Source organism: Scyliorhinus torazame, chromosome 19 (assembly GCF_047496885.1).
Source record: "Scyliorhinus torazame isolate Kashiwa2021f chromosome 19, sScyTor2.1, whole genome shotgun sequence".
Lineage (NCBI taxonomy): Eukaryota > Metazoa > Chordata > Chondrichthyes > Carcharhiniformes > Scyliorhinidae > Scyliorhinus > Scyliorhinus torazame.
In genome coordinates this window covers 124,920,908-124,937,598 of record NC_092725.1, presented here as the reverse complement: position 1 = coordinate 124,937,598, position 16,691 = coordinate 124,920,908, and the positions used below count along the sequence as shown (strand labels likewise).

The window sequence follows — 16,691 nt, the reverse complement described above, 5'->3', positions numbered from 1 at the left end:
AACCACCTTAAATTGTATCAGGCTGAGCCTGGCACACGAGGAGGAGGAGTTAACCCTACCCAGGGCATCAGCCCACAGACTTTCCTCAATCTCCTCCCCCAGCTCCTCCTCCCATTTACCCTTCAGCTCCTCTACAAGCGCTTCCCCCTCTTCCTTCATCTCCTGGTATATTGCCGACACCTTGCCCTCCCCGACCCATACACCCAAGATCACCCTGTCTTGAATTTCTTGTGCCGGGAGCAACGGGAATTCTCTCACCTGTCGCCTCACAAACGCCCTCACCTGCATATATCTAAAAGCATTTCCCGGGGGTATCTCAAACTTCTCCTCCAGTGCCGCTAGGCTCGCAAACGTCCCGTCAATGAACAGGTCCCCCATTCTTCTAATCCCCGCCCGATGCCAGCTCTGAAACCCCCCGTCCATCCTCCCCGGGACAAACCGGTGGTTACCCCTGATCGGGGACCACACCGAGGCTCCCATTGCACCCCTGTGCCGTCTCCACTGGCCCCAGATCCTTAGTGTTGCCGCCACCACTGGGCTCATGGTATACTTTGATGGCGAGAGCGGCAGCGGTGCCGTCACCAACGCTCCTAGGCTCATTCCTTTACAGGACGCCATCTCCACCCTCTTCCATGCCGCCCCCTCTCCCTCCATCACCCACTTGCGGATCATCGCCACATTTGCTGCCCAGTAGTAGCTCCCTAGGTTTGGCAGCGCCAACCCTCCTCGGTCCCTACTGCGTTCCAGGAACCCTCTCCTTACCCTCGGGGTCTTATTCTCCCACACAAATCCCATCATACTTCTACCTACTCTCTTAAAAAAGGCCTTGCTGATCATGATGGGAAGGCACTGAAACACAAAAAGAAACCTCGGAAGGACCACCATTTTGACCAACTGCCCTGTACCCGCTAGCGAGAGCGGGAACATGTCCCATCTTTTGAAGTCCTCCTCCATTGGCTCCAGCAACCTCGTCAGTTTCAGTTTATGTAGGGCCCCCCAACTCCTGGCTATCTGGATCCCCAGGTACCGAAAGCTCCCCTCCGCCCTCCTCAGCGGTAGATCCCCTATCCCCCTTTCTTGGTCCCCTGCCTGTACTACAAAAAGCTCACTCTTCCCTACATTGAGCTTGTAGCCCGAAAACTCCCCAAACTCCCTTAGAATCTGCATGACCTCCCCCATCCCCTCCATTGGATCCGCCACATACAGCAACAGGTCATCCGCATAAAGCGACACCCGATGCTCTTCTCCCCCTCGGACCACCCCCCTCCATTTCCTAGACTCCCTCAATGACATGGCCAAGGGTTCGATCGCCAATGCAAACAACAGGGGGGACAGGGGGCACCCCTGCCTCGTCCCTCGGTACAGCCGAAAGTATTCCGACCTCCGCCGGTTCGTCACTACACTCGCCACCGGGGCTCTGTAAAGGAGCTTAACTCAACTGATAAACCCTCCCCCGAACCCAAACCTATGCAGCACCTCCCAGAGGTACTCCCACTCTACTCGGTCAAAGGCCTTCTCCGCGTCCATAGCTGCCACTATCTCTGCCTCTCCCTCCTCCGATGGCATCATTATCAGGTTTAAGAGCCACCGCACATTGGTGTTTAGTTGCCTGCCCTTTACAAATCCCGTCTGGTCCTCGTGGATCACCCCCGGGACACAGTCCTCGATCCTCGTGGCCAGCACTTTTGCCAGCAACTTAGCATCCACATTGAGGAGCGAGATCGGCCTGTACGATCCACATTGCAGTGGGTCCTTGTCCCGCTTTAGGATCAGGGAAATCGTCGCCTCCGACATTGTCGGGGGCAGGGTCCCCTCCTCTCTTGCCTCATTAAAGGTACTCACTAGTAGCGGGGCCAACAGGTCTGCGTACTTCCTGTAGAACTCCACCGGGAACCCGTCCGGTCCCGGGGCCTTCCCCGCCTGCATGCTCCCCAAACCCTTGCTCAGCGCCTCCAACCCAATTGGTGCCCCCAAACCAGCCGCCTCTTGCTTGCCACCCTCGTCTCATCCCCTCTTCCCCCGCTGGGGGCTGGGATCTGTACAGCTCTTCATAGAAGGCCTGAATACGTCGTTTATTTTCGTCGCAGTCCGGACCATGGCTCCCCTTCCATCCTTGACTCCCCCTATTTCCCTCGCTGCCATCCTCTTACGGAGCTGGTGTGCCAGCATCCGACTCGCCTTTTCCCCATACTCGTAAGTCGCCCCCTGCGCCTTCCTCCACTGTGCCTCTGCCTTCCCTGTGGTCAACAGGTCAGACTCCGTCTGGAGACGTCGTCTTTCCCCAAGTAATCTCTCCTCAGGGGCCTCTGCGTATCTCCTGTCCACTCTTAAAATCTCCCCCACTAACCTCTCCCTTTCCATGCCCTCTGTCTTCTCCCTATGAGCCCTGATGGAGATTAGCTCTCCCCTGATCACCGCCTTCAACGCCTCCCATACCACCCCCACCCGCACCTCCCCGTTGTCGTTGGCCTCCAAGTACCTTTCGATGCACCCCCTCACCTTCCCACACACCACCTCATCTGCCAGCAGTCCCACATCCAGCCGCCACAGCGGGCGTTGGTCCCTCTCCTCTCCCAGCTCCAGTTCCACCCAGTGCGGGGCGTGATCCGAAACGGCTATGGCCGAATACTCCGTTCCCTCCATCCTCGGGATGAGCGCCCTGCCCAGGACAAAGAAATCTATCCGGGAGTAGACTTTGTGCACGTGGGAGAAAAATGAAAATTCCCTGGCCTGCGGCCTGGCAAACCTCCATGGGTCCACTCCCCCCATCTGATCCATAAACCCCCTAAGCACCCTGGCCGCCGCCGGCCTCTTTCCAGTCCTTGATCTGGAGCGGTCCCGTGCCGGGTCCAACACTGTATTGAAGTCCCCTCCCATTATCAGGCCTCCTATCTCCAGGTCCGGAATGCGCCCCAACATGCGCTTCATGAATCCTGCATCATCCCAGTTCGGGGCGTATACATTTACCAACACCATCCACGTCCCCTGCAACCTACCGCTCATCATCACATATCGCTCTCCGTTATCCACTACGATAGTCTTGGCCTCAAATGACACCCGCTTCCCCACCAATATTGCCACCCCTCTATTCTTTGCGTCCAGCCCCGAATACCTGTCCGACCCATCCCTTTCTTAACCTGACCTGGTCCGCCACCTTCAGATGTGTCTCTTGGAGCATGACCACATCTGCCTTCAGTCCCTTTAAGCGCGCGAACACTCGGGCCCTCTTCACCGGCCTGTTCAGGCCACTCACGCTCCACGTTATCAGCCGGATTGGAGGGGCTCTCACCCCCCCCCCCCCCCACCCGCCGACTAGCCATCTCCTTTTCTAGGCCAGTCCCGTGTCCGCGCCGCCCTCACCCTCCAGTCCCCCAGCCGGGAGACCCCCGCCCCGACCACCTCTTCTGTGTCCCATTCCCTTTCGGCCAGTGCAGCAGCAACCCTCCGCCCCACCTCCCCTCCCCCCCGCTAGACCCTTGTCTAGCTTTTTTGCTCCCCCCATATCACTCCCGTAAGTCAGCTGACACCTGCTGACCCCGGCTTCCCCCACCGTCCCATTGACCTCCCCGTGTGGGAGTGTCCCATTCAGTCTACGTTCCTCCATTCCCCTTCCCGCCTTTCTTCCCTAGCGCGGGAAAAACCCCGCGCTTTCCGAAGCCCGCACGGCCCCTCTGGCGCAGCTCCTGTCACGGCCTTGTCTCTCTCCCCCAGCCCATGTAACATTTCCTGCGCGTGATTGACCCCCTATATACAACAACCATCACACATCAAACATCCCCCCCACCCTCACAAACCCTCAGTTTGAGTCCAACTTTTCGGTTTGTATGAAGGTCCACGCCTCTTCAGGCGTTTCGAAATAATAGCGTTGATCCTTGTATGTGACCCACAGTCGCGCTGGCTGCAGCATTCCGAATTTCACTCCTTTCCTCTGCAACACCGCCTTGGCCCGGTTGAAACCCGCTCTCCTCTTTGCAACCTCCGTGCTCCAGTCCGGGTATATTCGGATCTCTGCATTGTCCCACTTGCTGCTCCGCTCCTTCTTGGCACATTTCTGGACCCTCTCTCTGTCCGTGAACCGGTGAAATCTCACCACCATCGCCCTTGGCGGCTCGTTTGCCTTGAGCCTCCTCGGCAGCACCCGGTGTGCCCCATCCAGCTCCAGCGGCCTTGAAGGGGCCTCCGCGCCCATTATCGCCCCGAGCATCGTGCTCGCGTATGCCCCGGCATCGGCCCCCTCCACTCCTTCAGGGAGACCTAGGATCCGCAGGTTCTTTCTCTCGACCTGTTCTCCAGGTCTTCGAGTCTTCCCGCCCACCTCTTGTGCAGCGCCTCGTGCTGCTCCACTCTCACCGCCAGGCCCAAGATCTCGTCCTCATTCTCACTGACTCTTTTCTATACCTCCTGGATCTTTACCTCGTGGGCCTTCTGTGTCATCCCTAGTCCTTCAATTGCCGACAACATAGGCGCCAGCATCTCCTTCCGCAGCTCCTCGAAGCAGCGCTTGATGAACTCCTGCAGCTCCGGCCCGCACTCTGCTTTGTCCCCGGCCGCCGCCATTTTGCTTTTCTTCCCTCGCTTTTTCGGCCGTTTCACTTCTGGTCCGGTCCATAAAAGTTGAACCCCACGGGTTGTCTTCAATAAAATTTCCATTGGGTCTCCTCTAAAGAGCCCGAAAGTCCGTGATAGCGGGAGCCTCTGAATCGTGCGGCTTAGCTCCGCGTAGCCGCAACCGGAAGCCAGTAGGCTTCATTGTTTGTACTTTGTAAATTGTTTGTTATGACAGCTGAACCCATTATGAATGCTTGCCTGAGTTGCAGAATGAGCATAACCACTTATTTCAACAGAGCTTTTGTAGACCATTTGATTGGCAATTTTAAGAGGTTAATAAAGGATTATCTTTGATTAGCAAGTTCAAAAGTGTTCTTACAACAGACTGACCACGTGAGAGGATTTAACTTACTTGAATGTGTTTTTTTAATGTGTCTTTTTCAGTATCAAATGTGTTTGAAAGACAGCTCTATGAGATTAAAGAGAGAGAAATTGCTGGAAAATCTCAGCAGGTCTGGCATCATCTGTAGGGAGAGGAAAGAGCTAATGTTTCGAGTCCGATGACTCTTTGTCAAAGCTAACAGACAGAGAAAGTGGGAAATATTTATACTGTGGAGTGTTAGCTTTGACAAAGAGTCATCGGACTCGAAACTTTAGCTCTTTTCTCTCCCTACAGGTGCTGCCAGACCTGCTGAGATTTTCCAGCATTTTCTCTTTCGTTTCAGATTCCAGCATCCGCAGTAATTTGCTTTTATAGCTCTCTGAGATTGTTCTAAGTTTATTTTTTTAAATCCATTTCAAAGATCTTCACATGGTGGATACTGTGTGAGTGGCTATGAGGAATACATGGTGATATGAGAGCTCATGGATGGATATGGGTATATGAAAGGGAATAGAAGGGGCATGAGATGGTATGAGGATGCAAGGAGGGGGAATTGGGGTATGAGGAGCATAGAGGGGACATGGGTGTGAGTGTATATAGGAGTATGAGGGAGCATTAGGTGCATGAGGGACCATGGGGTTTGAGGGGGCATAATAATAATAATCTTTATTATTTTCACAAGTCGGCTTACATTAACACTGCAATGAAGTTACTGTGACAATCCCCCAGTCGCCACACTACGGCGCCTGTTTGGGTGCACTGAGGGAGAATTCAGAATGTCGAAATTACCTAACAGCACATCTTTCAGGACTTGTGGGAGGAAACCGGAGCACCCTGAGGAAATCCACGTAGACACGGGGAGAACGTGTAGACTCCGCACAGACAGCGGCCCAAGCCAGGAATCAAACCTGGGACCCTGATGCTGTGAGCAACAGTGCTAGCCACTGTGCTACCGTGCCGCTCTGAGAAAATGTCTTGGATCTGCGGGGTCAGGGGGGAGGTTTCCCAGTGGCAGGCGATGAGGTAGATCAGCTACGCACACCACTAACATCACCAAACAAACTGTGCAATTGAAGACTTTATGAAGGACTATTTTTCAAGAGGGCTGGCATTTTGCATACAGTGATTTGGCCTCTGCTCTGGCGCATGGGGAGGTTACCCATTTCATGGAGACAGCCTCCATGCAGCAGCCCAGAGGTCCATCAGAGCCAATGTTCCATGACCCAAAGAGAGGCCGAGGGTATGGAATGCAACCCCTGCAGGGGTTTCCCTGCCATTCCACGTGATATAGCACCCTAAATTGCAATTTGTACTTACTTGTCTGAGGGCACCCCCATTTGAGGGACCTTGAAGTCTAGAACCTCCCTCAGCATTTCCCACCTCTCTCAGTGGTGCTGCTGAGGGTTCAGAGCTGCCTCTGACTGGGGCAGCAGCATCAGGAGCCCGCCTGCCAATAAGGAAGTAATATCTGGGGAAATTGCTGAGCCAAACCCAATGCCAGTAAGTGTGGGCTCAGGATCTGCGTTTTGTTCTGACGGCAAGCTGCTGAAAGCCATGGTAAAGGGCCATGGGGGACATGTTGGGTGGAAGGAGGGTATGGGTTTGAGAGCCTGACATTCGTTATTGCAACAGGGCCCATTTCTCAGTTAGCAAAGGCTGCCATTCCAGCCTGACCACCTGGCCATCCACCGACCTCCATTGCTGTTTCGGCCTGGCCTCTTAAGGTGACAGCACGACTCCCATTCCCACCTTCCCAGAGTGAAAATATGTCCCTTTTAAAGGAGGTGGGTCTGCTGAGTCAGGCCATTTCCCACCTTCTCTATGGAAATCAGGCCTGTAGTGAGTTTAGAACATAGAACATACAGTGCAGAAGGAGGCCATTCGGCCCATCGCGTCTGCACCGACCCATTTAAGCCCTCACTTCCCCCTTATTCCCGTACCCAATAACCCCTCCTAACCTTTTTTGGACAGTAAGGGCAATTTAGCATGGCCAATCCACCTAACCTGCACGCCTTTGGACTGTGGGAGGAAACCGGAGCACCCGGAGGAAACCCACGCAGATATGGGGAGAACATGCAGACTCCGCACAGACAGTGACCCAGCATGGAATCGAACCTGGGACCCTGGCGCTGTGAAGCCACAGTGCTAGCCACGTGAGCTACCGTGCTGCCCGTTGTCTCCTTTTTCCTTCCTGTTAGGCTTATGTTAGGGTCTCTTCAGTCTCGGAAAAGGACAAAGCATCTCTAATCTTTTGACCATTAGCTCTTAGTCAGGGCAAATCATCTCCAGACCCTCTTACCTCTCTGCATTCCCTCCATAATTAGTTAAGTGAGTTCCCATTTTCCTCCTCCTCGTTCAGGCTCTCCTTCGATACATAATTCCTGGAGAATTGCATACAATCTTTCCCTGCAAAACAAATGAATAATTATTACTTTCAATCACCGGCTGTTCAAAATGACAACAGTTTGAGAATTCTTGTCACTTCTCTGATGGAATTCCCACCGAAGTGATGAGGTTTCAGTCAGGCATTCCAAAATGCTGGATCCGTTTAATTAAAATGTTCCTTGGTCAAGTGTCGCTGTAATTGATTCAGGGGTGATTCCAGTGCATGCTTGCAACCATCCCATTTACATTTGTTTGCCACAAGGTCATTAACTCATGTCTTGCATTGTGGACAGGTTCTTGGGTCACTACCTCTGCCGCCTCCTTGCACTTGTTTTTCACCGCTGCGTTGGCAGGTGTCCTGACACCGAGGTCCAGGTTTCATCCGTCCTGTCCGGTGTCTAGTTTCATAGTCACGTCCCCCTCTGAGAAAATTGTGGCTTGTTTCTTTCAATTGTTTTTAATCCATGGATTGAGGTTGCTTCATTGTAGGTACAGCTTTATGAACATTAAATGTCCATGAACCCTCTGGTCCTTCTGGTCCAATTCGCTGGGAGGAGAGGCAGCTTTCCCTACCAGCAATATTAAAATAATCAGCCCCCTGGGTTTAGAACTGGGTCAGTGTTGAGCTGCTTCAGTGGGCTAGAGTTCGGCTGTTCTTACTGTGACGAATAACGATGCTCAGAATTTTGCTGTCTTTGTCTTTTGCTAAGTGACAGTTTGCGCTTAGTATACATTGATAGTTCTGCAACTGGATACGTTGGTACTTGGTGAAATTTAATATAGGGTGGCAGGTTTAAATTCACTTTTGTTGAATTTTCCATTGGAAAGAACTGTAGAATTAATTGGGAAACATTGTACATACTGATCAAGTTCTGTTTGTCGACTGAGGCAATCAGGTTGTTTTTGTATTTTCTTCGGTATTTTTGTACAAGTTGTCTGAGTGAACTGTCCTCCCCTGTGTCTACCCTTGGAATGGCGAGATACACTTCAGAATGGATGTAGTTTCCTGCAGACAGAAATTCAACAATTTGAGGCTTCCACATATCGATTTTGTTTATGTTCAATTAAAAGATTAAAATTAAGGACCAAAGACCATGGTATAAGACACAATCAATATTGGTGAGGGAAATCAGAAAGTAACGACCATTTACCTCCAAACCTCCACAACAGCAGGAAAAATGAAAGACCAAAGAAAGCAGCAAATTCTACAGTTGGAAGAAAAAATGAGAGCAGAATATGTTGAAAGGGAGGTGGCTTCAAAACCGTGAAGATGTCTGAGCAGAACAGTTGTGTAGGGCGATGGAGCAAAAACTAGGAAAATGCAAAGGCACAATAACAATCATAAAATAATGATTGACTTCCGGTAACGGCGGGCGGGAGGCGGCCGCACAATGGAGAGCCCCTGCTCGGGAACGGCAATTTCGGGGCTTTAAGCCCGGTCCCAGGGTCCGCGGAGGCGGCAGAAGAAGGGAGAAGGCACGGGGGAGGCACTGAGAAGACACAGGAGGAAAAAAAGAACAAAGAAAAATGTCGAGGGTGAGCAGAAAAACGGCCGAAAAAAACCCAGCTGGAGGTCCGTCGGGGAGTGGAAAGGTCACCGTGAAAAATGGAGGCTGGAGCACCAGGGAAGGCCACACTGCTTACGGCTGAAGAAATAACCAAGGTGATGGCTGCGGAATTTGAAAAGCAGTTGGCGCAGATTGCGAAATGCATGGAGACGGTGAGGAAGGAGATGAGGGAGGCTTTGAGTGTGCTGGTGGAGGAGGCGGTTTCCCCGGTGCGGACGGAGGTGGCGAGCGCAGTGGCGGAGGTGCGAGAGCAAGGGGAGGCACTGAAGGAAGTGGAGGAGACGGTATTGCAGCACGGTGATCAACTTACCTCGATGGAGAAAGAGATGCGGAAGGTGATGGACACGAACAAGAATCTGCGAGGAAAAATGGAAGACCTGGAAAACAGATCCAGGCGATTGTGGGGCTGCCCGAAGGAGTTGAAGGACCGAAGCCGACTGAGTATTTTGCCGCGATGCTGGCAAAACTACTGGGGGAGGGGGAGGACCCCTCCCGATATGAACTGGATCGGGCTCATCGGTCGTGGAGGCCTGTACCAAAAGCGAGTGAGCCGCCAAGGGCAGTGACTCTGTGCTTCCGTAAGTACAGGGTGAAGGAGAAGGTCCTGAGCTGGGCCAAGCAGAAGCGGGCGGTGCAGTGGGCTGGAGCTGGTATACGTGTATACCAGGACTTTACGGTGGAGCTGGCAAGGAGGCGGGCTGCCTTCAACCGGGTGAAGAGGGCACTGTACATTAGCAAGGTGCGGTGCGGCATTGTATATCCAGCGAAGCTGAGGGTGACTTACAAGCTCAGGGACTTTTATTTTGGAACGGCGGAAGCAGCGGAGGAGTTTGCGAAAGCAGAAGGACTGTGGCAGAACTGACAAACTGAGGAATGACCATGTGCCGATGTAACCTCATGACTGTATTTTCTTCTTTTTTGCATCACTGCGCGCGGGTGTAGAGACTAAAGGAGCCAATGTGGTATATATTTGGACGAGGGAAGGGACGGGACTTTCACTCGAAATGAGAGTTCTTTGGGGTGTAGGTGGATAGGTGGGGTTTGTGTGCTAAAAGGGGATCTTTGGGCTTTCCTGGCGCCGGGCAAGTGGGAAAGGGACCCAGGAGGGGGCCTCCACGCTGGCCGGTGTGTGCCGGCCAGTGAACGGGAGTGAGGTGGGGGGAGGGGCTGAGGCTATCTGAGCCTGGCAGAACAGGGTCCGAGTGGTCTAGCCGGGGTGGAAAGTTGGGGGGGAAGGAACCGAGGGTAGGGGAGGTGTTTTACAAGAGGCAGTGGACGGGAGGAGCTGGAGGGTGGGGGTGGGGGAGGGGTGGGGGGGGTGGGGGGGGGATCTGTGTAAGATTAAGGGTGACTACGGGTAATCCCTGATTTATTTTTGTCATTTGTTTATGTAAACATGCGGGTTGAGGTTTGGGGGTTGGTGGGTAGATGGGATCGTTGTTGTTATTATAGGGACTGACATATCTTGCTGATTATTGTTTGTTGTTGATGGATGTAAATGTGGGAGAAAATGTCAAAATGGAGGAGAATAAAAAGAAAAAATTAAAAATAAAATAATGATTATAAAATTATAAAATAAGGCACAATTTTCCACTTTTGCACTACTGCCAGGTGGTACATAACAAAGAAATGGACCTGGAAGATTGAATGCTTGGGCTGAATTGGATTTGTTTATTGTCACGTGTACCGAGGTACAGTGAAAAGTATTTTTCTGCGAGCAGCTCAACAGATCATTAAGTACATGGGAAGAAAAGGGAATAAAAGAAAATACATAATAGGGCAACACAACATATACAATGTAACTACATAAGCACTGGCGCCGGATGAAGCATACAGGGTGTGGTGTTAATGAGGTCAGTCCATAAAAGGGTCATTTAGGAGTCTGGTGACAGTGGGGAAGAAGCTGTTTTTGAGTCTGTTCGTGCGTGTTCTCAGACTTCTGTATCTCCTGCCCGATGGAAGAAGTTGGAAGAGTGAGTAAGCCGGGTGGGAGGGGTCTTTGCTTATGCTGCCCACTTTCTCCATGCAGCGGGAGATGTAGAACGCTTCTTGAACAGCTTATAATTGGAAAGCATTATTGTACGGTTTTGTTGTTTTTACTCCATCTATCCTCGAATATGCAAGTCATTGGCCAGAAATTCCCATCCAAAGTCAATGGACCTTTGGCTGGTCCATCAGATTTTTCAACCTGCCCATGATGATTCCCGCCGTGAGTGGGACCAGAAAATTTCAGCCATTGTTTGCTGTGAGGTGGGTTGGCGGGAGGGGGGGTGGGGGTGTGGGTGTGGGGGCTAGTGGCTGGGGAAAAGTCTTTCGACCTTTATGTGATTGAAATTTATTAATTCATTTCTGGTGGACTGTGTTGTTTGAATGTTTGGTGCTATCTGACTGCCAGCAGAATAGTCTCCTTACACACAGATGTGAAATAACATTCAAGGCCAAGGGCCAAGTGCTGGCAAATGGGATACAGTTCAGGCGTTTTTCATGTGTTGGTGCAGGCTCGTTGGGCCGAAGGGCCTCTTCACAGTTTTTTTGGTGATTCTGTGATCACACCATTATTTATTTGACAGTTATTTACTGCCCAATGAGTCTGGTGAAGAATACACGAGGGAAGGATAAATTACTGCCATATGTAAAGTGTATTGTCTAAATGCTATGATGGATTAAGGCTCTCTTGTTAAAACTGACCTTCTTGGCGGTGACGTGAGTCCAGGAGTGGTTGCGTTTTTGCGAGTTCTGGCTCTGCTTGTCTTTTAATTGTTTAATTTATTCTAATGCACATCCCATAATTATATTATTTTGGGGGAGTGTCTTGCACTATTCTCCTGGATGACACTGGCTGGGGTTTGGTGCAGGGGAGCCAGGTTAGGTTGGGGGGTGGGGGGGGTGGGGGGTCCTCGTTTGGTTGGCTGGGTTGGGGTGGCGGTTTGTTGGTGGGCAAACCCTCCAATTAGTGCTAATTGTATCGGGTCTTTATTTTGATTGTTTGGGTTACTATAAATCTTGAGAATCCGTAACTCATCTCCTATGAAGTCCTCGACAGATCATGTATCCTGGAGAGGACTGGTTTCTTTCTGAACCAGGTCCTGTACTGTGGTTGATATCCTGTTGGCCCCCCTATATGGTTGGGATGTTTCTTTGTCTGAATGAGCAGCTTTTTCTCTCCTTCATCATATGGTGGTGGGCGTGTGCCGGAGGAATACGGATGGACCTGTGGTTGTATCCTCTTTCTCCTTAGACCCACTGTTCCAAGTAGGTTTCCCTTATTTTTAAATCCTGTCTCGACTGGGCTGATGGGAGGCACTGACTAAAATCCGAACCTATTGGTGCTGGACCTCTCTGTATAATTATGTGGAATGACCATCGTTCTGTACTCTGCCTGAGATTGGGATTATGTTGCATCTTGTGGGATACGTAAAATACCCTTTTAGACTGGGGTTATCGCAAATATATTTGTTATGGGGGGGGGGTTAAAGAACCCCTGATTGGCTGCTGCACAGATACAGATGGATCTTCTGTCTGAGGGAAGAGGTTACAGTGTTTCATTGGAATCTCTGCTGTTGCTGGATTTGGGGGAGCTATGTCCTGATTAGCGCCCGAAACCATGGCGTTAAAAATGTATCCTGAATTCCCGTGGTCGTTGCAAGCAATCGCTGCGTGGGAAGGCGGGCACCATTTTACCATATTGTCATGGCATCCTTCTCTCTCTGGTTCTGCGATGATGTATACAGAGGCATCAAGTTGAATTTAATGATTTTACAGAGTCAGCCATATTGCTGTTCTCCTGTCTCCCTTTGTAACCGTGTATGTTGAGCTGTGCCATTCCTGGGGTTTTACTGCGTTATTTGTTCAAAAGTAAAACCTCAGTAAAATTACTTTAAAAATAAACTAACTTTCTCATTTAATTTTCTCCAAAGCCAAACATTTCAGGCAATGTTTTTTTTAAACCATTAGGAGATAAAATATAATTTGTAGGAACAGACGTAGAAAATAGGAGCAGGAGGAGGCAATTCGGCCCTTCGAGCCTGCTCCACCATTCATTATGATCATCAAGTTCCTGCCTCCCCCCCCATATCCCTTGATCTCTTTCGCCCCCAAGAGCTGTATCTAATTCCTTCTTGAAATTACAGATTATGATTTTTGCAAGGCAGCAAAATATTGAGGAGTCAGAAAGGGCTCATATCCCAAGAGTGAAGTTCAAGTGTTTTATTAATGTTCTCCCAATGACATGTATTGCATCTGAAGCCACCGATTGTACAGGATAGCAAGCATTTCTATTTTCTGTTGTTTTGTTCTCGGGTTTTCTTGCTGACGGAATGAGTTGGCAGACAACATGTACCTGGCATGAGATTTCATAAGCACCATGGGTATAGAATCTGTATTATCATATTTACCTTTAAATTATTCTTTTCTTTTCATAATATGTTATGAACTTGTTGATTGTCAATGTTCATAATTTATCAATGTGCTTCAATGCAGATGCCGCCTCTCCCGAAGATCTTACCGTAGGCCCCATTGGTTCTACGGCTATAATGCTAGCATGGAGCTCACCTTCTCGTCCAAATGGAAGAATTCTATCCTATAGGGTAGAGTACAAAGAGGTTTGTCCTTCACAGCAAGCCAGCTTTACCCAAGTTCCAACAAATGCAGACACTTCTGAGTTTCTTCTCAATAATCTGAAACCAGGGGCAGCTTATAAAATCCGGGTAAGAATAATGTTCCTGTTGCACTTCATAAGGGAAGCTATTATTGAGTTCCTACTCTTGTTGCTATCTGCCCTCCATCATCGGTACTGCATTGCCAGTGGCTACGAAGGCCACCACTGGGTTTTTATTCTATGAGATAATTATTGCCTGCCTATCACAGCAACGGCAGCATTAGCCAATCAGCTGTGCACCGTTGCATTGATAACTCAAAGGCACATTCTTTGCTGAAGCAAGCCTAATCACTACCTTCCCCATAGACAACATAGGCAGTTCAACTTGGCACTGTAATTTTCAGAATGGCACGACTCCCCAAAATAGAAGAAGCCTTAGAAAGCATCCATGTCTTCTGTTGATCAATCTCTTTGTCCATAAATCATCCAGATATTGCAGACTGCTTCGTACATTTTCAGATGGTTGCATGAAATGCTTTTGCTGAGCTACCAAATTATATTTATGGGTAGGTTCTGTGAGATCCCATTCCTGTAGGTTGTGTATTTTAAGGAACCCTTGAGCTGACCTTCATTCCAACAGACGGAGGTTTTTCCACTTCCACCACCATTTTCATCTTCTCACTCCTGCTGATTTGCCACGTTCTTCTCAACCAAATCACTCACTCCATGCCCAGAATCTCCAATACCATCCCTCTGTAATATCGCAAAGGCCTTAGCTTGGGTCACAGCTCTCTGATCAATTGTTAATGCATACAATGAAATCAACAGCTGCCTCTTCCAACAAACATTTTAAAATAGGGACAAATTTTGGAATGAGCGGTTTCCGATATCTAGGAGTGCCTTTTGGGTTGCAAGCCATTCCCGACCTAGCTGACTAACTTGCAGGGATAGGCATGTCCGTGTTTTTCACAATTTTCATGGAGTCGGCCAGCTTTTCAAAGAGCCATGGTGCACAGCACCACAGAGGTGTGTTGAATCATGGTGTGCGTGAGGGGACCTTGTGACAGTTAAATTCAAAAAATCCTCCTCATGCCCCCCAAGCGAAGGTATTTCCCCCCCCCCCTCCCCCGCTCACCCTTATCAACCCTCATGCCACCATGACATGATATGCCCCCTACTCGTCCGCTGTACCCTGTCAGTTCTCGCATGTCAAGGTATGCCCCCAAAAGCCCTACGGCCTTTCATGCTCCCCATGCCAAGCTGTGGCACTTCCATGCCCATTCGCTCAATATGCTCAATATTCACTCATAGCATTTAACCCTATCATGATGGTATACATAAAAAAAAGCTTTTAAAAAAACAGTCATTCATTGATAACTTTACGATGCTTTAAGGCACAGATAGTAGAAACTGCAAGTACTTGAAGTATAAAGACACTTAGCCCAGAAATCCATTAACCTGTTAAAACAATTGAGCCCCAGGGAAAACATTCATTGATTGACAATTCTGGCTGTATGACCTAGGCTGTCAGTTTTGCAGTGTTTATTTGCACAAGAGAGAGGTTTCATGTCCTTTCAGTTGTGTGTGTGTGTGTGTGGGGGGGGGGTACACCTTTGCATGGGGGGTGGACTAAGGAGCCATGGGAATTGTTGGGGAACCATCGTTGACACATTCACTGAGGCATATGAGAGTGGACCTCAGACTAAACGTCCAGAAAACAAAGTTTCTCTACCAACCTGCTCCTGCCACACAAAACAGCCCTCCGACCATTGAGATCCACGGTGAGCCTCTGGAAAATGTGGATCATTTCCCATACTTCGGGAGGTCTCCTCTCGGTGTCAGTAGACTTTGACAATGAAATCCAGCATCGACTCCAATGCGCCAGTTCAGTCTTTGGACGTCTGAGGAACAGAGTGTTCGAAGACCGAGACCTCAAATCCAGCACCACGTTTATGGTGTATAGAGCAGCCGTGGTCCCCTCCCTCCTGTATGCAACAAAAAAATGGACAATGTACAGCAGACACCTCAAATCCCTGGAGAGATATCACCAACGCTGCCTTCATGAAATGGTGCACACCTCCCGATTCTGCAAAAAATTCCAAACATTTGACGTCATTGAACTGCGTTTCCCACTTCACTGAAAAATGCTTTGCAAAACAGGAAGGCGGGAATTTTCCAGTTCCCCGTGGCGGGTATCCTGTCTTGATGCAGTTCGGCATTGGCTGCTGGTGGGGTCTTCCGGTTTCGCCGAAGTCGGCGGCGTTTTCCATGGCTTGCCTGTCCACCATGGGGGCAACCCGTGGTGTGAGTTGGCTTCGGAGGGACCAAAAGATTCTACCAGTGGGAAGAGCTGGAAAATCCCACCCAAAGTATTAATCCTTACAAAAATTCTATTACTGAATGTTATTTACTTATTTAATAATGTTCAATCAGAATCTTTGCAATGAAATGAAGTCTAATAGTAAACTTGAATACCGTTTTGTCTTATCTAGCTTTGCAGCAAAAATTGTACCCACTCAAACTGCTGCAATTGCTTACGGAACATTAATTGTAGGGTTACCATAACTGATATAGAATATGGAACTGACTTGTGTGTGTGCATTGCAATCTTCTATTGTAATTTTCTACAAACTTAAATTCAAATTATGCAGTTATTTAAATTCGATTTTCAGTTCTTTATAGAATCCTAATAATACAAATGGTCAGTTTGTATTTTATTGGAAAAAGAGACTAAAACAGCGTTTTAATTATCTTATCAGGTTGCAGCTGAGAATAGTGCTGGCATTGGAGCTTTCAGTGCTTTTCGGCAAGTTGTAACTGCAGAAAGTGGTAAGTTCAGTCTAACCAAGTGAAGATTTTTGTATCTATCCCTAGTTCTACACTACTGCAAATCATTGAGAACAATGTCACTCACAGTGGAATTGCATAACAGAAGAAGTAAGAAGGCATCATGTTCCAATATTTTACTGATCTGGTCTAGAAAAGATATTTTGTTCACAGATTTATATACAGCACGGAAAGAGGTCATTGTGACTGTGCCAGTCATCAAAATAACTATTGAATTAGTTCCCTTACCGTGCTTTTTCACCATTTTTTCCCCCTTTTTAAGTATATATCCTGTTCTATTAAATCTACCTGCACCATCCTATCAAACAGTGCCTTCACGATCATAACCAGCTGGAGCCTACAAAATTCTCATTTCACACTTTCA

The 16,691-nt window shown here is 49.2% G+C and overlaps 1 protein-coding gene across 1 annotated transcript in view; it reads left to right on the top strand.

Moving 5' to 3' along the window:
- The window catches only part of ptprq (protein tyrosine phosphatase receptor type Q), a 304,885-nt gene that overhangs the window by 88,749 nt on the left and 199,445 nt on the right, over positions 1-16,691 (top strand). Inside the window, exons 20-21 of the mRNA XM_072485165.1 lie at positions 13,363-13,589; positions 16,240-16,309. Coding sequence (XP_072341266.1) covers positions 13,363-13,589; positions 16,240-16,309 — 297 coding nt within the window. The remainder of the gene's footprint in view (positions 1-13,362; positions 13,590-16,239; positions 16,310-16,691) is intronic.